This window comes from Mustela nigripes, chromosome 1 (genome assembly GCF_022355385.1).
Source record: "Mustela nigripes isolate SB6536 chromosome 1, MUSNIG.SB6536, whole genome shotgun sequence".
Taxonomy (NCBI): Eukaryota; Metazoa; Chordata; class Mammalia; order Carnivora; family Mustelidae; genus Mustela; species Mustela nigripes.
This window is the reverse complement of record NC_081557.1, coordinates 233,752,135-233,769,616: the sequence shown is the minus strand read 5'-3', so window position 1 is coordinate 233,769,616 and position 17,482 is coordinate 233,752,135. Positions and strand designations below refer to the sequence as shown.

Sequence of the window (17,482 nt, the reverse complement as noted above, 5' to 3'; positions counted from 1 at the left end):
GACTCACTAACTAAAAACTGATGAACTAATATTCTGGCTTATACTACGCCTCTCTCTTAAAAATGTAGAGCTACAGCTTTTCTCTTGCTGTACTGACATAAAACACATTTTTGAGTCTGCAACTTAGGAGCAAAAATCTTATGGGGGCGCCTGGAAGGCTGGGTTGGCTGAGCATCCAACTTTTGATTTCGGTTCAGGTCATGATCCCAGAGTCCTGAGATCAAGTCCCATCTGGGACTTGTCACTCAGCACAGAGTCTGCTTGAGGTTCTCTTTCTCCCTCTCTGTCCTTCTCCTCCATCTTGTGTTTTCTCTATAACTAAGTAAATAAAATCTTTAAAAAAGAAAAAAGGGCAAAAATCTTATGTCACTCCGAGTTTAATCTAGTAGCTAACAGTATCTAATTTTATGCCCTGGCCATAGTCTCTCAGAGGTGCACATTTGTTCCTATCAATGCTCCTCTCTTAGATTAGAGGCTCTTCAGGGGCAAAGATTAGGACTCCGTGAACTTAGGGCACCTGGGTGGCTCAGTCAGTTGGGCATCTGCTTCGTCTTGGGTCATGACCCCAGGGTCCTGGGATCGAGTCCTGCACCCAGCTCCCTGCTCAGCAGGGAGCCTGCTTCTTTCTCTGGCCCTGATGCTCCTCACTGCCCATGCTCTGTTTCTCATACTCATACTCATACTGTAATTTAAAAAACAATCTTAAAAAAAAAAAGACTCTGTGCACTCCTTCTGTGCTGTAAAGGTAATGAGACCTTTCATTAATATTAAATATTTGTACGTTCTTCCACTCTAAGAAACTACTAATACATTCACTCTGGAGTGACACAAAGATTCATCACAATAGGGGAAGCGTTCAAGTGGAAAAGAGGGTCATGTAACATCATTAAGAGCAGGGGGTGGCAACCTAGGGCTCATCTTTCAATAAAGTTTTATTGGAACATCACCATGCCCATTCAGTATGCATTAGCTATGGTTGTGCTTCTTGTGCTCGGGGCCAGAGTTGAGTAGTTGTGACAGACTATATGGCCCATATTGTGTAAAATGTTTAACTCTTTACCCTTTAGAAATAAAGTTAGCTGACCACTGCTGTCAGCTTCTTTATGCTGAAACTGTGACTCCTTCTCTCGCTTCATGACATCAAAGCACAGAGATAAAAGTACACACTTCATCAGCTGTTGCGAGAATTGAATAAGCAAATAGCTAAGGGCCTTGTTCATATCCAGCACTCAAGCAATTGCTCCAATTACTATTAATAGCATCTTCATCATCGGCTTCGGCATCTGCGTCATCATCTGCTGGTGGCTACGTGAGAGTCCCAATGGTTTGAGAATGATACAAGAATGAAACTGAAAACAGGTGCTCATGAAATGGGAAGGAGCTCAAGGGGCATAATGAATAGTGGGGGAAGAAAAATATATGGGGGCGTCTGGTGGCTCAGTCGTTAGGCATCTGACTTTGGCTCAGGTCACGATCCCAGGGTACTGGGACTGAGCCCCACATCGGGCTCCCTGCTCTGAGGGGAGCCTGCTTCTCACTCTCCTACTCCCTCTGCTGTGTTCCCTCTCTTGCTGTCTCTCTCTGTCAAATAAATAAATACAATCTTTAAAAAAAAAAAAAAGGCAAATGGAAGCAAGGGAGAGGGAGAAATAATGCTGCCTCTTTAAAAATATGTCTCTCCTTTAGACAGACCTTAAATTCTCTTTTGTCTGAATAATTTCATTCTTTTAACCCAAACGTAAAACCAGAATTCATAAAAGTTGCAAACAGAATGTACTCATCATTCTCATAGGGAAGCAATGGGGCTGACAAATGTACGTGAGGTGATTAAAGATAAAACCACACAATACCTACAAAAAATGGTTTCTTATGTATCTTTCCATACCTTTTGCTGTTGCCTCCACTCGGTGGATGAGCTCGAGCATCAAAGCTAATCACAACACCTCTTTGCTTCAGGTCACTGAACTGCTTTTCCAGATATCTGCAAAACCCCTAAAAAAAATCCCATGGATAATTAAACAAACTGAACGATAAGAAAATAACAGCTTTATTTATTGTCTCCCTGTATGTCTGAGGTACTGTGCTAGACACTTAGTATCTGTTCTCGGTAACCTCCAGATAAACTTTACCAAGGAATCCCATTGTACAGACGGGAAAGCTAAGGTTCAGAGGCGCTAGCTTGCCCAGACTCATGAGAAACAGAGCCTGGATATCTACCTGGGTCCAGTTAGAGGTGGTACAGGCAGGGGTTAAAAGCACACAGAACCTGTGGGCTCCTACTCCCCTCTGCCACCTTCGAGAACAAATGATAAATCCCTTAACTGCTTGATGCCTCACTTTCCTATTCTGTAAAACAGGAAAACAATAGTACCCACCTCAAAGGGCTGTTTCTAGGATTAAATTAATTAAAACCTGAGTGCTGGCATCCGACACCCAGCAAGCACTATCTGTTTGCTGTTATGAGCATTATTTTTATGACTTTCCTTCAAGGTCTACATTCCTCCCTTCACACGAGTTCTAAGATGTCTGAGGAAAAGGTGTTTCAGACATTTCTCCCTGCTCGGTAACACAGTAGGTGAAGGAAACGTGGTATGTTTTATAAGTTTTTGACGATTATCTGATCTAAACCTGCTCTACTTGTGATCTTGCTGACCAGCAGGCCGAGGTCTTTTCAGTCCCATCACACGGCTCAGCCAATGACACATCTAAAAATTGTGTGGATTTTGGGTGATTCCCACCTGCTGATGGAACACACAATTCCCGAATCTCAGTGGGCGCCGTAAATCACATCAATTGGAAATATGGAAGATTAGAGAAACACTGAATCCTGAATTTGATAGGTTTATCTCATGGGACAAAATGGGTTTTTTATAAAAGGAAAGCGGGTTGACTGAGTAATAATATTACTTATTTCACTTTGACTGAAGAAAGTCTTTTTTTTGGTTCCACCCTTAAAGGGACATCTTTTAAAAAAGTAAATATAACTCTTCGTGTTTGGGAGGGGAGATACTTTACAGCTTTGTGGCCAGAGCAGTGCCAATGGAGAATACCTTTCATTTTTCTTAGACAAAAATACTGCTTTGGGCAGCCCTTCTGAGGTTGAGCGATAAGAAGGACATGTGTGCATTGGTTCTATGGGTTTTCCAGAAGGTACCCAGATGGCTCTAAGGCTTACACCAGTGACAGCACTCTCTGTCCCAGCTCCCATCGGTCCCCGTGCTGTGGCTTCAGTGTTCGAGGGCACAAAAAGCACCCAGTCTTAGCCCAGAATCCTCACACCACCAAGTCACTCTAAAAAACTCTGGGGCCAGCTGGGACTGAGGGCCCGAGAAAATGGCTAAGAGAAGAGGGATGTTTATTCTAGAGAAAATAACTCAGTATGTGCGGAGGGAGGTTTATGGAATTGAAATGTGATTACAGGAGACAGGAAATGAACTTTGTACAGCTTCAAAAGCTCAAACCATGACCAATATGTGAAAGCTAAAGACAGATTTAAGCTCAAAATCACAAAACCATTCTTTTTTTCATCTTTTTGTTTAGAGCAGGAGGGAGGGGCGGAGGGAGACAGAGAATCTTAAGCAGGTTCCACCCCCAGCGCAGAGCCCAATGGGAGGCTCGATCTCACCACCCTAAGATCATGACCTGAGCAGAAATTAAGAGTTGGCTGCTTAACCGACTGAGCCACCCAGGCGCCCCAAAACCATTCTTTAATGAGTACAACCCAGAGACAGAATGGTTATTTTAGAAGACGGTGAGGGCTCTCCATCATCAACGCGAGGTGGCCTGGTGAAGTAGCCTTTGAGGAAATTAGAACTGCTATCGTGAGGCCAGCAACACAGAAATTTCCTTCCAGTCTCTACCCCGTTTCCTACGGGGACATTTATGACTCACATATACCTGCTTCTTAAATCCAAGCCGATAAATTTTGGAGCACCGTTAGGGGAAGAGTTCACACTGGAGGCCAGCAGCAGGAGGGCCTGGACCACAGAGAAAGTCAGCACATTCTGCCCGGTGACGCCACCCCAGGCTGGGGATGGAAGCCTGGCTGGTCTGTCCTGGGAGCCTCTTTTGCTGATTATTAACCACTCCCAAGACTTCAAAAATTGTCCTAACTCGTAGCATCCTTGTTGCCTACTGTAAACATTCAGTGTAGGCTGGATAACCTACTTCAAAGTAGTGGCGACTCTAGAGGAAATTATCACAAGGAGTGGCTGGTTGCATCAGCTGACCTTTCAAGGATCTACTCATTTTAGTTTTGTGGGATTCTTACCTATCACAAGGTCTACTCCCAGAAGAGGCCAATTCCCCTAGGGGAAAAGATGTATGAGATAGGGCGTAAGAGCTTTCTGTGGATCAATTTCACCATACCTACAAATGAGATGTAGGTGAATACAGAAGAAAAGGCTCTGGGTTCATCTGGAATCCCTTAGAATCCCCCAAAATGATGCCTAACAGGGGATGGAACCAACTGGTCTTTCCAAAGAGAGCCATGTGCATATATTCCATTCCCTGTGCTCCTCTAATGGGACAGTGACATTCCTCCATTGACAGGTGGGTGTCTATGTGCTCTCTCCTTGAACAGGAACAACCTTCTTGGGTCACTGCTACCTAAGAGAATATGATGGAAGTGAGTTTGTATGACTTTCAAGGCTAGGTCCTAAAAGAAAAGTCAACACAGCTGCCACCTGTATATACTCTCTGCGGGTGCTCTCCCTGGCTGCTCTCCTAGCCACGTTGTAGGAAGGCTCCAGCCCCAGCTAAGGTCTCAGCCAAAAGTCAGCAGGAACTGCAGACTTGAGTGTGAATGAGCTTTCAGGGATTCTAGCCTCTAAGCTGGCTCCAATGATGCGAAGCCCTGAAGAGGTGAGCCGTCCTCACTGACCTCCACCTAAAGATTTGTAAGCAAAATAAATGTGGCTGTTTAAAACCACTGTGCTTGGGTGATGTGTTATACAGTCCTAGTACCTAGAGCACAGGGTGACCTTAGCCAGGGGCACGATTCCATGCTAGCCATAAACTGGAACAGGATTCCCAGGCTCACTCCACTCTGAGCCTTCCCTCCAAAAAGATCTCAGGGAGCCCTAGTGCTGAACAGGACTTCGGAGCCAGCGTTTCCATGGCAACCCCATACCCTTATGCAAGACCTTCTTATTAGGGTTTCACTAGCACATGCCCAGGTCTGCCTTTGATGCTGGGAGCTACATGTAAGGTACACATAATCATCGTTAGTCAACTCTTCTGGATTCTTCTTCCCTCCAAATTAAAGTCGCCTTCATCTTTTAACAAGTCTAAGTAGGAAGAAACAGAATAATCGAGTCTTCATTTCCTTCGTAAACAAAACTCTAGCTACTCCGTGGCAGAAAGATTTCATCTGTATTCCTAAAAGTTGGGTGTACACTCTTGACTGTAAAATTGACAAATGAAGGAAAAGGAACTCAGCAATAATTTCCACCTATACTATCAATTCACATGAAACAGAATCAGCTTCTGGTTACTCTGGCAGCAAGAAAAGCTTCTCAGTGTGTGCATCGGTATCACCATTGCAAAGTACGAGACCATAAAAGTCTCTAGCTTAGCTGGTGGATTTGCACTGGAATGAAAGTTCCACGAGGGAATCTGTCTGTTTAAGTCATTGTTGTATCTTCAAAGCCTGGCACTTGGTAGACATTCAATAAATCTCTGTAGAAAGAAAGGAAGAAAGAAGGAAAGGGAGGGAGAGAGGGAGAGAAGGAAAAGAGAGAGGGAGGGAGGAAGAAAAAAAAGGAAGAAAGAAAGAAAAGCAGGCTGTATGAATTTTGAAACACGTACCTTTTAACCAACTGCACGAGCCTTATTGTGCTGAGTAAATGTATGACTCCCTGGGTCTCGGCAAACGCACAAGACCTGGCCATAATTAAAATTATATAGGTCCCTCGAATACAGAAGGAGCCCAGGGTTGTATTAATTAGACAAGGAGGCCATTAGACTGTGGAGGCTTTAATGTCTTGGTAGCCTATAGAAGCAAATCCAAACCCGAGCGTGTAAAGGCCTGAAGGTTAAATTCAAACCTAAGGGGAGCCAATTACAAACAGCCAGAGGGACTTACCTGAAAAAGGCAACCACAAGAGCTATAGCCAATCTATTAATTTCCTCCCTCCGCTTCTGCTTCTTCTCTGGAAGTCCCCCCACCACCCGCCGCCCCACTCCTGCCAGTGGGGGGGCTCCTAAGCTTGATACTGCCCAAGACTCAAATGGGTTTTTGCTCAAATAATTGCTTAAAATTGTCAACATGCCTCAGTTTATCCATTACAGCTGTGAACATGTTAAGAATAACCAAGAAATAAGGGTGCCTGGGTGGATCACTAGGTTAAAGCCTCTGCCTTTGGCTCCGGTCATGATCTCAGGGTCCTGGGATAGAGCCCCATGACGGCTTCTCTGCTCAGCAGGGGGCCCGCTTCCCTTCTTCTCTCTCTCTCTTCCTGCCTCTCTGCCTACTTGTTATCTCTGTCTGTCAAATAAATAAATTTTTTAAAAAATCTTAAAAAAAAAAGAATAACCAAGAAATAGAAAAATGTGGTACCTGTGTAGTCTGGATGATGGTCAAGTCATTCATACGAGCAATTCCCGTTCCCATAGCTGCTCTAAGGCCGGCTGTCCCAAACTCCATTCGAGCCCCAAAACATTTCTGTAGTTCTTCTTTATTTCCATCCTTAATTAGTTGTTTTGCTGACTCTAAAGTTAAAGGATTCTGTGAAACAGAAACATGCACAACAGATACAGCCAACTGAATAACAGAATTAAACATCTGAAATATTTTTAAAAGACCCACAATAATTTAACCTATAGGGGGAAAATGTATATATTTGAAAAGTCCTATACCTATGGCTTTCCAGTTTTCTGATGACATTAAAAGTTGAAATACGAGGTAAGGTTTTTGTGGGTGTGTGTGTATTGAAGTATAGTGACACAAAATGTTACATTAGTTTCAGGGGATTCAATTTTTTAATTATAATCTGCGACACTGTGATACAGTATGAAATACAGATTTCATTTTTGTCCCTGGCTCCTGGAATAGAGCTTCTCACCGAAACCGGAGGAATTTGCAGAGTGGTGGAGTAAGAACAACTTCTCTTATTCATAATAAACCCCTTTCAGCCAAACCTGAGTTTATGCCCAGGGAGTGACCTGGTTGCCAGAGAAACCAACTAGTAACTAGAGGGCTGGAGCCTGGGTTCCCCCACCAGTGGTCAATGACTAGATCCCGCTCAGGGAAACAGAACGTCCCCCCAAACCCTCAACCCCTAGGGTCAGAGACCTTCAGAGCTGGTGAACACCTGGGGCACTGGCAGAGCAGGGAAGCTCTGTACCCCTTCCCACACACCTTGCCTTACATAGCTCTTTCATCTGGTTGTTCCTGAGCTGTATCCTGTACAAGAAAGCTGGTAATCCTAAGTAAAATGCTTCCCTGAGCTCGGTGAGCCATTCTAGCAAATTCTCAAACCTGAGAAGTGTGGGGGCGCCTGGGTGGCTCAGTGGGTTAAAGCCTCTGCCTTCAGCTCAGGTCATGATCCCAGGGTCCTGGGATCGAGCCCCGCACTGGGCTCTCTGCTTAGCAGGGAGCCTGCTTCCTCCTCTCTCTCTCTCTCTCTCTCTGCCTATTTGTAATCTCTGCCTGTCAAATAAATAAATAAAATCTTTAAAAAAAAACAAAAAACAAAAAACAACCCTGAGACATGTGGGTCATGGGTACCCCTGATGTATCGCTGGCTGGTCAGACATACAGATGACAACCTGGGGCTTTTGACGGGCATCTGAGGTGAGGGGTAGTTTTGTGGGACTGAGCACCAAAGCTGAGGGCAGTGTCTATGTTCAGTCTGCTTGGCTGAGTGTCAGAACTGAGGGAGGAAACTGTAGGATGTTGGTCAGTATCCATAGAGAACTGGAAAATAACTCGGTGTGGGAACCCGTACATTTGATGTCAGAAGTGTCGTGACTAGAAGGAAGTCGTTTTTTCCTTTATAATGCGTTATTTTCTTTCCCACCATGGCAAGTGCTTTTGGAGAAACGGAATGAACACATAGGTTTGGGGATGGAATGCCAGCCATGCCATCACCTGCCAACTGGATGCCCTTGGGAAGACCAATTTAGCTTCTTGAATTCTCAGTTTCCTCATCCATAAAATGGGAACAGTCTAGAAGCTCCTTTACAAGCTGGTTCGGAGGTGGTTTGCATTAAATTAATGCAAAACCTCTTTCTCTGTCTGGAACTTAGTTGTACTCAAACGTTCATTTTCTTCCCTAGTATCTTCAAATTTTCCCACAGAGTTATGAGATTATATACTTTAAATCAAAATCTTACGACGGTAGTATCTTCTAATTTGTACAATCCTTTCACAGACCTGGTCAAATGTGAAGCTTGCAATGGCTGCAAGAAGCGGACAAATAACAGACACTCCAGTTTACAGAGGAGAAGCCTCAGAGTTTAAGTGACTTTATTATATTAGATGTTTCAAATAGACACTCATGAATCATTTAAGTTCATTTATATTGCCCAATTTTCTTTGTTCAAGAGTTGCAGAAAATGTTAGGAATGGAGGAAAAATGACAATCACATTAATTCCACATCAGACTTTTAAATGAAGAGTTCGGAGGAACCAGCAAGTAAACACTTTATCTCACAGTCATCATCCAAATACCGAACATGCAGCCAAGATATGCCACATAATTAAACTTTGAAATGCTATTGCAATAAAAACTAGGCTTTCTGGAAGCAAGCCCATATTTCCAGATTGTTTCACCTTGGGGTCGGGTAAACCCCCCCCACCTTTCGGGTTAAAAGCAATAGCCACTAATCACAGAGCACAATCTGACCAATCAGATTGTCAGGTCCCCTCAAGGAAGGGTTTGGATCTGGAACACAGAAGAGATTTAAGAAATATTTGTTGAGTGAAAGAGGAAACACAGACTTCAAGGTCACACCCAATATCTGGTGAGTCTCCTGTACACAGGGTAGATGTGGAAGATGCCAGTTGGCCTTTGGTAGCCATTAAAGACCTAATCGCCTGAGAGAAACCAAAGAAGACAGAGACAGAACTGCACAGTCAGGAGGGCGGAGTAGATTAGCATCAGCCATGAGAGTGACCAAAGCTGACAGCAGAGACACCACAAGGGATGGGGGTAGGGGGATGAAGGCAGGGTGGGAACCCAGAGGGCACCTGCCTTGTGGCCCTGGGGGAAATCAGACCAGACCACTCCAGTGCTTTTGGTTGGAGGGATGCTCCCCACTTGGCATCTGTCTCGAACTGAGGAAGAAAGGAAAGAGCAACAGGAGTGGTAGAAATTTAAAAATAAGAAGGAGGGGTGCCTGGGTGGCTCAGTCGGTTGAGTGTCTGACTTGATTTCCACTCAGGTCACGATCTCAGGGTCCTGGGATCAGGTCCCGCAACAGACTCTGTGTTCAGTGCGGAATCTGCTTGGGATTCTCTCTCTCCCTCTCCCGCTGGCCCTCCCCCTACTTGTGATCTCTCTCTCTCTAGCTCTCTAAAATAAATAAATAAAATCTTAAAAAACAAATAGAGAAAAAGGATAATATCCCTTCATCTCTACCCAGGGAGGTACTCTCTCTCTCTCCATATACAGATACAACACTTTGTGAAAATTAGGTTTTTATTTCTTCAAAGAGAAAGCCTCATTGAAAAACGCATTAACAATTATGATTTTAAAAGGATTCTAGGGGCCACTAGATGGCTTAGTCAGTTAAGTGCGTGACTCTTGATTTCAGCTCAGGTCATGGTCTCAGGGATATGAAGTTGAGCCCCACCTTGGGCTCTGCGCTGGGTGTGGAGGCTGGTTAAGATTCTTTCTCTCTCTCTGTTTCTCCCCTCCTCTTAAAAAAAAAAAAAAATTCTACCCACTTCAAGTTACTAAGTTATCAGAAATAGTTTCATTCCCTAAAGAATTACAAGGCCCTCTTTCCAGGAAAAGAAAAACCACCCAGGGACTTGCCAATAGCATCCTGTGTGGGATGTGTCCTCATTTCTTGCTCAGGGGCCAGAGGTGGAGAGGAAGACCTGGCCCCCTATGCCAGCTTGCAATTTCCCTTCCTTCACTCTGTAAGTATGAGCTGTGCACCGGGCCAGGCCCTAATAACCATGGAAGTTAATGAGGAAGTGGACAGGGACAGCTATTTAACTTGTCTGGGCCCAGGGCAAAAGGAAAATGTGGGACTCCTTGTTTAACAAGTTTTAAGAATTTCAAAAGAGGTCAGCAGAGGATTAAACCAAGTGCTGGGCCCTCCTGAACAGGGGCTGTGCCACCAAAGGCATCCTGCCTTTGAAGTCAACCCTGGGGCCAGACATTAACAAATACACCCACAAACAAGGTTTTCTTTTGTTTTGTTTTGTTTTCACTTTTTTGGACCAATCTAGAGATAGTATTAGGGAGACATAATTTACCACTGGTTGCCCAGGAAGGCCTATCTACCTAAAACACCTTGAAGTTCAGACCCAAAACAGGAGTAACAGCATGAGAATCAAGTTCAGCAGAGGAGCCAAGGAATACTCTGGGAAAACAAACTACATGCCCCAAAGAGCAAGTAGGAGAGTTAGATAAGAAAAGGGGTGTTTTCTGGAGTGGGGTCCCTAATTCTCTCTCTTTGTTCTAGCACCGGAGAATAAACAGAGGAAAAGCTAGCCCTGCTATCTTTCCAGAAAAGTCAGAGAGGGGAAGCAGGTGCCGGAAGCCAGGCGGGCCCCATCAGGAGGACCCACGTTCACAATGGACTACCTGGGAGAGGTGGATGGGAAAACTGTTCTGCAAAGTTCCCAGGAGCAAAAGGCAAAGGATGGACGAAAGGATTGTTTCTGGGGATGCACCGCCGGCGGCCAAACGATGGCTGAGCCAGCAGTCTGAGTGACATCAACGTGCGCACGCCCCAGTTGGACATGACCTCTGGGACCGGCCAAGTCCAGACAGCTCCAGCTTGCTCTCCCACTCCTCCACCGGCACCCCAGACGGCCAGATGGCTCGTTTTGTCCCGGAACAACTTTCCCCGGGGAAACTTCGGATCTGCCACAAGTAGTCCAAATGCAAGGAGGCCTGGCCACCCCTGCTTCCTCCTCCTCTGTCTTCCCGTGTTTGATGAGAAAAACAACTTGGATTTTCTGAGTTGCTGCCAAGCCCTTTTACAACGTTATAACCCTGCTCACACCCAGAGGGATCCCCGCCCTCAGTTTTCGCTTTGCTTTTCCCGGAGCACCTTTTAAATAACCACAGAAGAGTTCAGCGGGGAGAAAAGTTAGCGACCGCCCCCCAACCACCCTACAAAGGGTGCTTGCCACCCTGCTCTCTCTGAGACTCCCCGGTGACCGGGGACGGAGGGCTGACCTCGCCCCGGCTCTGCACCCACTCCCGGTGACCTCGCCCCGGCTCTGCACCCACTCCCCACTGCTGGATCCGTCATTCAGCTGTGACTCTACTTCCTCTGGGTGGATGCACTGAAACTGCGCCTAGCATCCACCTGCCCGGGTGGGCTCCGCTTCCCCGAAGCGGGAGTCCGGCTGCTGAGGGAGCGAGCTGTGGCCTTCCGGGGCGGCTCGCGTTTCCCCATCCAGCAGCTCGGGATCTGCATGTTGGTAAATTCGGTATCGCGGCTCGGGTCTTCCTCGGGGCCGTGCGCCCGGCGGGTGCGAGCGGCAGGATGCAAGGAAGCGCAGGCGCCCGCGCTCTCCGCGGGAAAGGCAGCGGGGCGCCTGCGGGGTGCGGAGGGTCCCACGGCTCCCCCGGACGCTCCCTCCCCCTGTCGCCCCTCACCTTGTCCCATCGCAGCCACCGCGCTGTCTCCTGGTCCAACCGGGTGTCCATGCCGGGCGCTCCCCGAGCCGCGGTTGCCGCCGCTGCCTTCCGCGCACTGCCGGTAGCCAAGCTGGGGAGGCCGCCGGACTGCCCTTCCGGGCGGCCACTGCGAGGTGGAGGAGGCGGGGCTTGGAGAATTGGGGGCGGGGCGGAGGCAGGCGGAGGCGGGGCTTGGAGAATTGGGGGCGGGGCGGAGGCGGGGCGGAGACGGCAGAAGGCGGGGCGGGGAGGACCCGCCGCGGGAAGGCAGCGTCCGGGAGGCAAGTGACGAGCTCCGCCTCCTTGCAATTTACCCGAGCGCCTCTAGGGGGTACGGAGGGCCGGGTCAGTGCAGGGGGAGGGAAAGGGGGAGGGGCGCTGGGGCAGTATAGGGGGGTTAGGAGGCCGGCCGGGATACTGGAGGTGGGGAGCGTGTGGCTGAGAAGGTCTTTACCATCGTCTCTGAAAGGTCCTGAGGTCACCTCCATCCACACAACAGCGATTCACCGAGTTCCTACTGAGTGCCAGGCACCTCGTCAGTGCTGGGGCCAAGGATGAGTAAACCCAGGGAGGAGCCTAAAATTTATGTGGAAATTCTGAGGGTCACGAATAACAGGAAAATCTCGGAAAAAAAGGGGGGGGCAGGATTAATATAAAGAGACGGTGGGACGGAATGGAGAGCCTGGAAACAAAATCACAGGTGTATGGACAGCTTACTTCAGAGAGGGCACGGTAGAGCAGGGTGAAACGACTTTTGTTTGTCAATTAATGGTGATGGTTCAGCTGGCATCCAGGTGGCGAGAAGGGAAAAGAAGCTTGAGCCCCCGCCTCATATCACATACAAATAAGCGTTCTAGGTCTGTTGTAGATCTAAGTGTGAAAGGTAGAGTGAAAATTCTAGAAACTAAGATAGGAGTACATTTTCACGACTTGGGGATCACTAAACCAACAAAGATTAATGCAGTGAGCCTAAAAAGGTGTGTGCAAGAACATTCCTAGCAGCATTATCTGTGAGAGCCCCAAGGGGAAAACAACTTTATGTCCGTCAACAATACAATGGCTAATACCATGGTATGATCATAAAATGATGTAAATGAATTATGGTATATTTATATAGCAATGAAAATGAACAGTTGTTATATATATCATGGATAAATCTTGTAAACATTAAGCTGAGTGAAAGAAACCAGACCTTCCTTCCTGCCCCTCCCCCCAATATTGGACCATTCCAGATAAATGACATTCTACCATAGGTAAAACTATAGGGAAAGAAAACAAATCAGTGCGTCCCAAGACCTGGGGATGGGGAGAGGGATTGATTACAAAGGATTCAAGGGAATTTGGGGGGTGAGGGAACTGTTCTGTATCTTGATTCAAGTATGATAAATAAAACTCTGTGTTTAAGAAAAATCCTAGAACTGCATACTCAGAAAGATAAATTTCACTGTACGTAAATTCACAGTACATATCTCTACGTTTAAGTCTTAAGATTTAAAACTTTAAAGATTTTATTTATTTATTTGACAGAGAGGGAGCACAAGCAGGGGAAGTGGCAATCAGAGGGAGAGGGAGAAGCAGACTCCCCACTGAGAAGAGGGTCTTGATGTCTTGATGGAATGGTGGGACAAGAAGCTGGATCCCGGGACCCTGAGATCATGACCTGAGCTGAAGGCAGATGCTTAACCAACTGAGCCACCCAGGTACCCCAAGATTTAAAACTTTAAAAAGGATGTAAGACTAATCTATTGATGTCAGGAGATTCTTACTTTGGGAAGAACAGTGCCTTCTGGGATGTTGGGACTGTTTTATTGTCCGGTGTAGTGGTTGCTTAAGTGGGCTCATTTTGTAATAATCCACTGGGCTGCCCTTATGAATTGTTTATTTTCTATATGTTCTATTTCAATTTTAAAAAGAGAACAGGGGCTTCTGGGTAGCTCAGTTGGTTGAGTCTAACTCTTAATTTTGGCTCAGGTCATGATCTCAGGGTCAGGAGATCCATCCCTGAGGAGGGCTCACCCTCTGTGGGGAGTCTGCTTGGGATTCTCCCTGTCCCTCCGGTCCTCCTTTCCTTGCATGTGCGCGCTCTCTCTCTCTCTCTCAATAAATAAATAAATCTATCTTAAAAAAAAAGGGGGAAAGAGAGAACAACTTATACCCAGGATTTGTTGTATCTGTTTATACAGGTAGATTGCTCTTATAATGGCACCACATATAATTACAGACTGATAAAAACATTAGGAGGGAAGCAAGGAGATTCCAGGAGGGGAATCTTGTTCATTAGGCAGCTGTCCTAGTCTGGGAAGCTTCCCTTCCCACTCAAATTTTATGTGGAGACACGAGGGAAGGACACAGTTAATGGCGGAGGAGACAGCCTGGAAAACCCTTTCCAGATCGACAGACTCCTCCGAGTGGTCCCTCTCCTGAACCTAAAGGCGGGAGAGACTGGAGCACAGTCAAGAAGAAGTGAAGAAAGATGAGAAGGCTCAGTCTGCCGTCTGTCAGGCTGTGTGGCAGCCAAACCCACTTGGGGCTGTCTTGTTCTGTCAACCGGACAGACCAACCTTCTTTGCAATCATGCCAGGACAGAAACTGCAGGACCCAGAAAGTCAGAGACTAGGTGGGTATCACTTGCCCTTTGTGTCCCTCTCACACGCCAGAACTCTCCCAGGTTGCTCTGTGTGGCTTCAGCTTCTGCCAGGGATGGGGAGGTAGTGGGGTCCTGGACCTCAGATCTTACCACTTCCTCCATGATGGGAATGACTGCAGGTGAGTCTCTGCTGCGGTTCAGAAGGTTTGGGAGCGGGGCAGTCAGGGGATACGTTGACACTTTTCATTATTTTCCTCACCACGGAATTATGGGTCCATTGTATCATTCAGTCAGTACCATTTTAACCTCTATTTGGGACATCCAGGACGCAGATTTCTCAATATTCAACATTCAAGGAGAGAAAGCAATAGGATTTTTAAACTGAGAGGACCTTTTAACAAGGAAGTTGCCAAATTGTAAGTAAATTCTCCTCCCTTTTCCTGCAAAGGGCACCAGGATCTGGGCTATGGTGCTGGAAACAAGGAAGAATGGTCTCATGGCAATGATCTTATGGCAATGCTCCCATCTGCTTCCCTTGTGAAGTCGAAAACAGTCTAAGGTTGCATCCGGGGATCTCTCTGTGCAAGGAATTTTCCCAAGGTCTCCTATAACTAGGATGCCTGCCCTGGGAGTGTCTCTGGTTCTGGAATGATCCAGAAGCAGCTGATTCTCACACAGGACCCCAGATCACAGCTCATGTCTGTGGAAGCCTGTATAGAATAGTGGGAGCAGGAAGGGTTCTTTGGGAACTGTTCAGACCTGTGTGTGTGTGTGTAAGATTTTATCTATTTATTTGAGAGAAGAGACAGAGAGAAAGAGAGAGAGATGGCAAGAGAAAGCACGAGTTGGTAGGAGAGGGAGAAGCAGACTCCCCACTAAGCAGGGAGCCCCAAGTAGGACTAGATCCCAAGATCCTGGGATCATGAACTGAGCCAAAGGCAGATGCTTAACCAAATGAGCCACCTGGGTGCTCCTGGACCTCCTTGTTTAGCAGAGGAGCAAACAGGGACACAAAATCTAAGAGTCCTTCTCCAAGACACACAGCTGGTCGACAACAGAGCCAGGCTTCTCATGCCTGGTCTCCAGACTTTCTAATCCAATGCTCAGTCTCCTGTTCTCTCAACCCATTTCTAGGCCTATCCAGAGAAGGAAGTTTCATGAACTCTGGTAGCCTGTTTCCATGTGATAGCAGCTGGCTGTGGCTGAAAAACAAATATTAACCATCTCTGGCACCGATAATGTTGGGTGATGCTTAAAATAATTCCATTTGTTTGTGCGTGCTTCCCTGCTGCCTGAGGACTGTTTCACACATGGATGTCCCATTTTCCTTGGAAACCTTCCCAACTTCCCCAAACACCTTGTCAGCATTTCTATCAGCTCCTTTGTATCCAGCCCAGGAATAGTTATTCTAAAACTTTTTATTTTGGGCAGTTCTAAATATTTACTAAAATCGATCCCCATGGAACTGTCACCCAGGCTAACAGTGATCATCCTTGGCTGGGCTTGTTCCATCTGTCTACTTCTCCCTCCTGTAATGCTTCGAAGAAGATTCTAGACATCATATCATTCATCTATAAATATTTTAGCATGTATCTCTAAAAGGTAAGGACACACTTAAAATAACCTCAAAACCATTATCTCACCCCAACTTTTTAAAGTTAAAAATTTCTTCATATCATTAAGTGTCCACTCAGTGCTCAAATTATCAAAATTCTAGTAAGAGTCTTTATTTTTTGTTCATTTGTTTGTTCACAGTTTGCTTGAACCAGGATCCAGAATATCTTACCATTGGTTGGTAAGTCTTTTAATTCTCTCTTAATCTGTAGGTTCTGCCTCAGTTTCCTTGCAATTTATTTGTCTAAGAAACCAGGTTATCTGTTGTGTAAGGTTTCCTACAATCTGGCTTTTGGTGACTGAAGTTTCTGGCACGTTCCTCTGTCTGCTGTATTTCCTGTAAATTCATTTCATTATAATCGGCTCTTCAGGATCTCTCCCTTGCTTGACTGTGTGAGCTCCTTGGGGTGTTTTGTTTATCTTGGCCTACCAAGAGCCTATCACTCTAAGTGCCCAATAAATGGTAAAGGAACAAATGAAGTCAGGATGCTGTGTGTTCTTTCCTGATTAGGAAAAGGGAAGGCACCAAGTCAGGACTTGATCTTAGTTCTACCCTTTGTTCTAGACAAGCCTCTTAGCCTCTCTTGGCCTCTGTTCCTCATTTCTCAAATGAAGCAATAATAGCGTCCACCTCTGTGGGGTGACTTGGGTCTTAAATGAGGAAATATGTGTAAAATGCTTGGCATAGTGCCCCGCCTAGGCTCAGCACTCCATAAATGTTAGCTATTGTTCTGAAAACACTGCTCACTTGAAATTCTGTGTTAGTCACAATAGGCTAGGTCAAGCTGAAGTAAGAAATTAATCCTGAAATCTCAGGACTTAGTGAAACAAAGATCTTTTTTTCTTTCATTGCTCTTGTTATATGTCAAGGGCAAGTCGGTGGCCAGTATACTCCACACAGTCACTCAGGGATCAGGAGGCTTTCATCTTGTTTTTCCACTCGCATCTCGTTATCCAAACCCATCATAGGAACCCACTTAATTGCAAGAGTGTTGGGAAGTGTAGACCACTCATGTGCAGGGAAGGAGAAGAGAAGTGGATAGGAATGAGCCTACACAGTCACTTCCATAGACTCGGTCTTGTCTGTGATTCACTGTTAGGATGATTGCACATCTCACTGGTTCTGGTACATTTCCAACAGGCGAGGAGTGGTAATCTAAGAATTCTTAGATACCACTCAGTTGAAATTTAGAACAAATCACTTGACAGAACCATCTATTTTCCTCTATGCAATAGAGTGATGCTTTGCATAGATCAGATCAGATCGTGACCCTCTCCTGTTTTCAATCGTTCCATGGCTTCATAATGTACTTATAAAAAATACCTTTCACCATGATCTTCAAAATTCTACGGAATCTGTCCCTTGCTCTGATTTCCTGCCACAGGTTTCACTGACTACAGTTAACAGCCATGCTGTTCGCTGGGCTGATCCTTGACCATGTCAAACAGAGGCTGGTCTGAGGCCTGTGTC

At 46.1% G+C, this 17,482-nt stretch overlaps 1 protein-coding gene across 1 annotated transcript in view; it reads right to left on the bottom strand.

The window, feature by feature from the left end:
• The window catches only part of PGM2 (phosphoglucomutase 2), a 35,050-nt gene extending 23,092 nt beyond the window's left edge, over positions 1-11,958 (bottom strand). The window contains exons 1-3 of the mRNA XM_059382287.1: positions 11,790-11,958; positions 6,560-6,727; positions 1,886-1,992 (exon numbers count right to left, since the gene is read on the bottom strand). Coding sequence (XP_059238270.1) covers positions 1,886-1,992; positions 6,560-6,727; positions 11,790-11,840 — 326 coding nt within the window. The 5' untranslated portion in view covers positions 11,841-11,958. The remainder of the gene's footprint in view (positions 1-1,885; positions 1,993-6,559; positions 6,728-11,789) is intronic.
• Between the last annotated feature and the right edge of the window lie 5,524 nt (positions 11,959-17,482).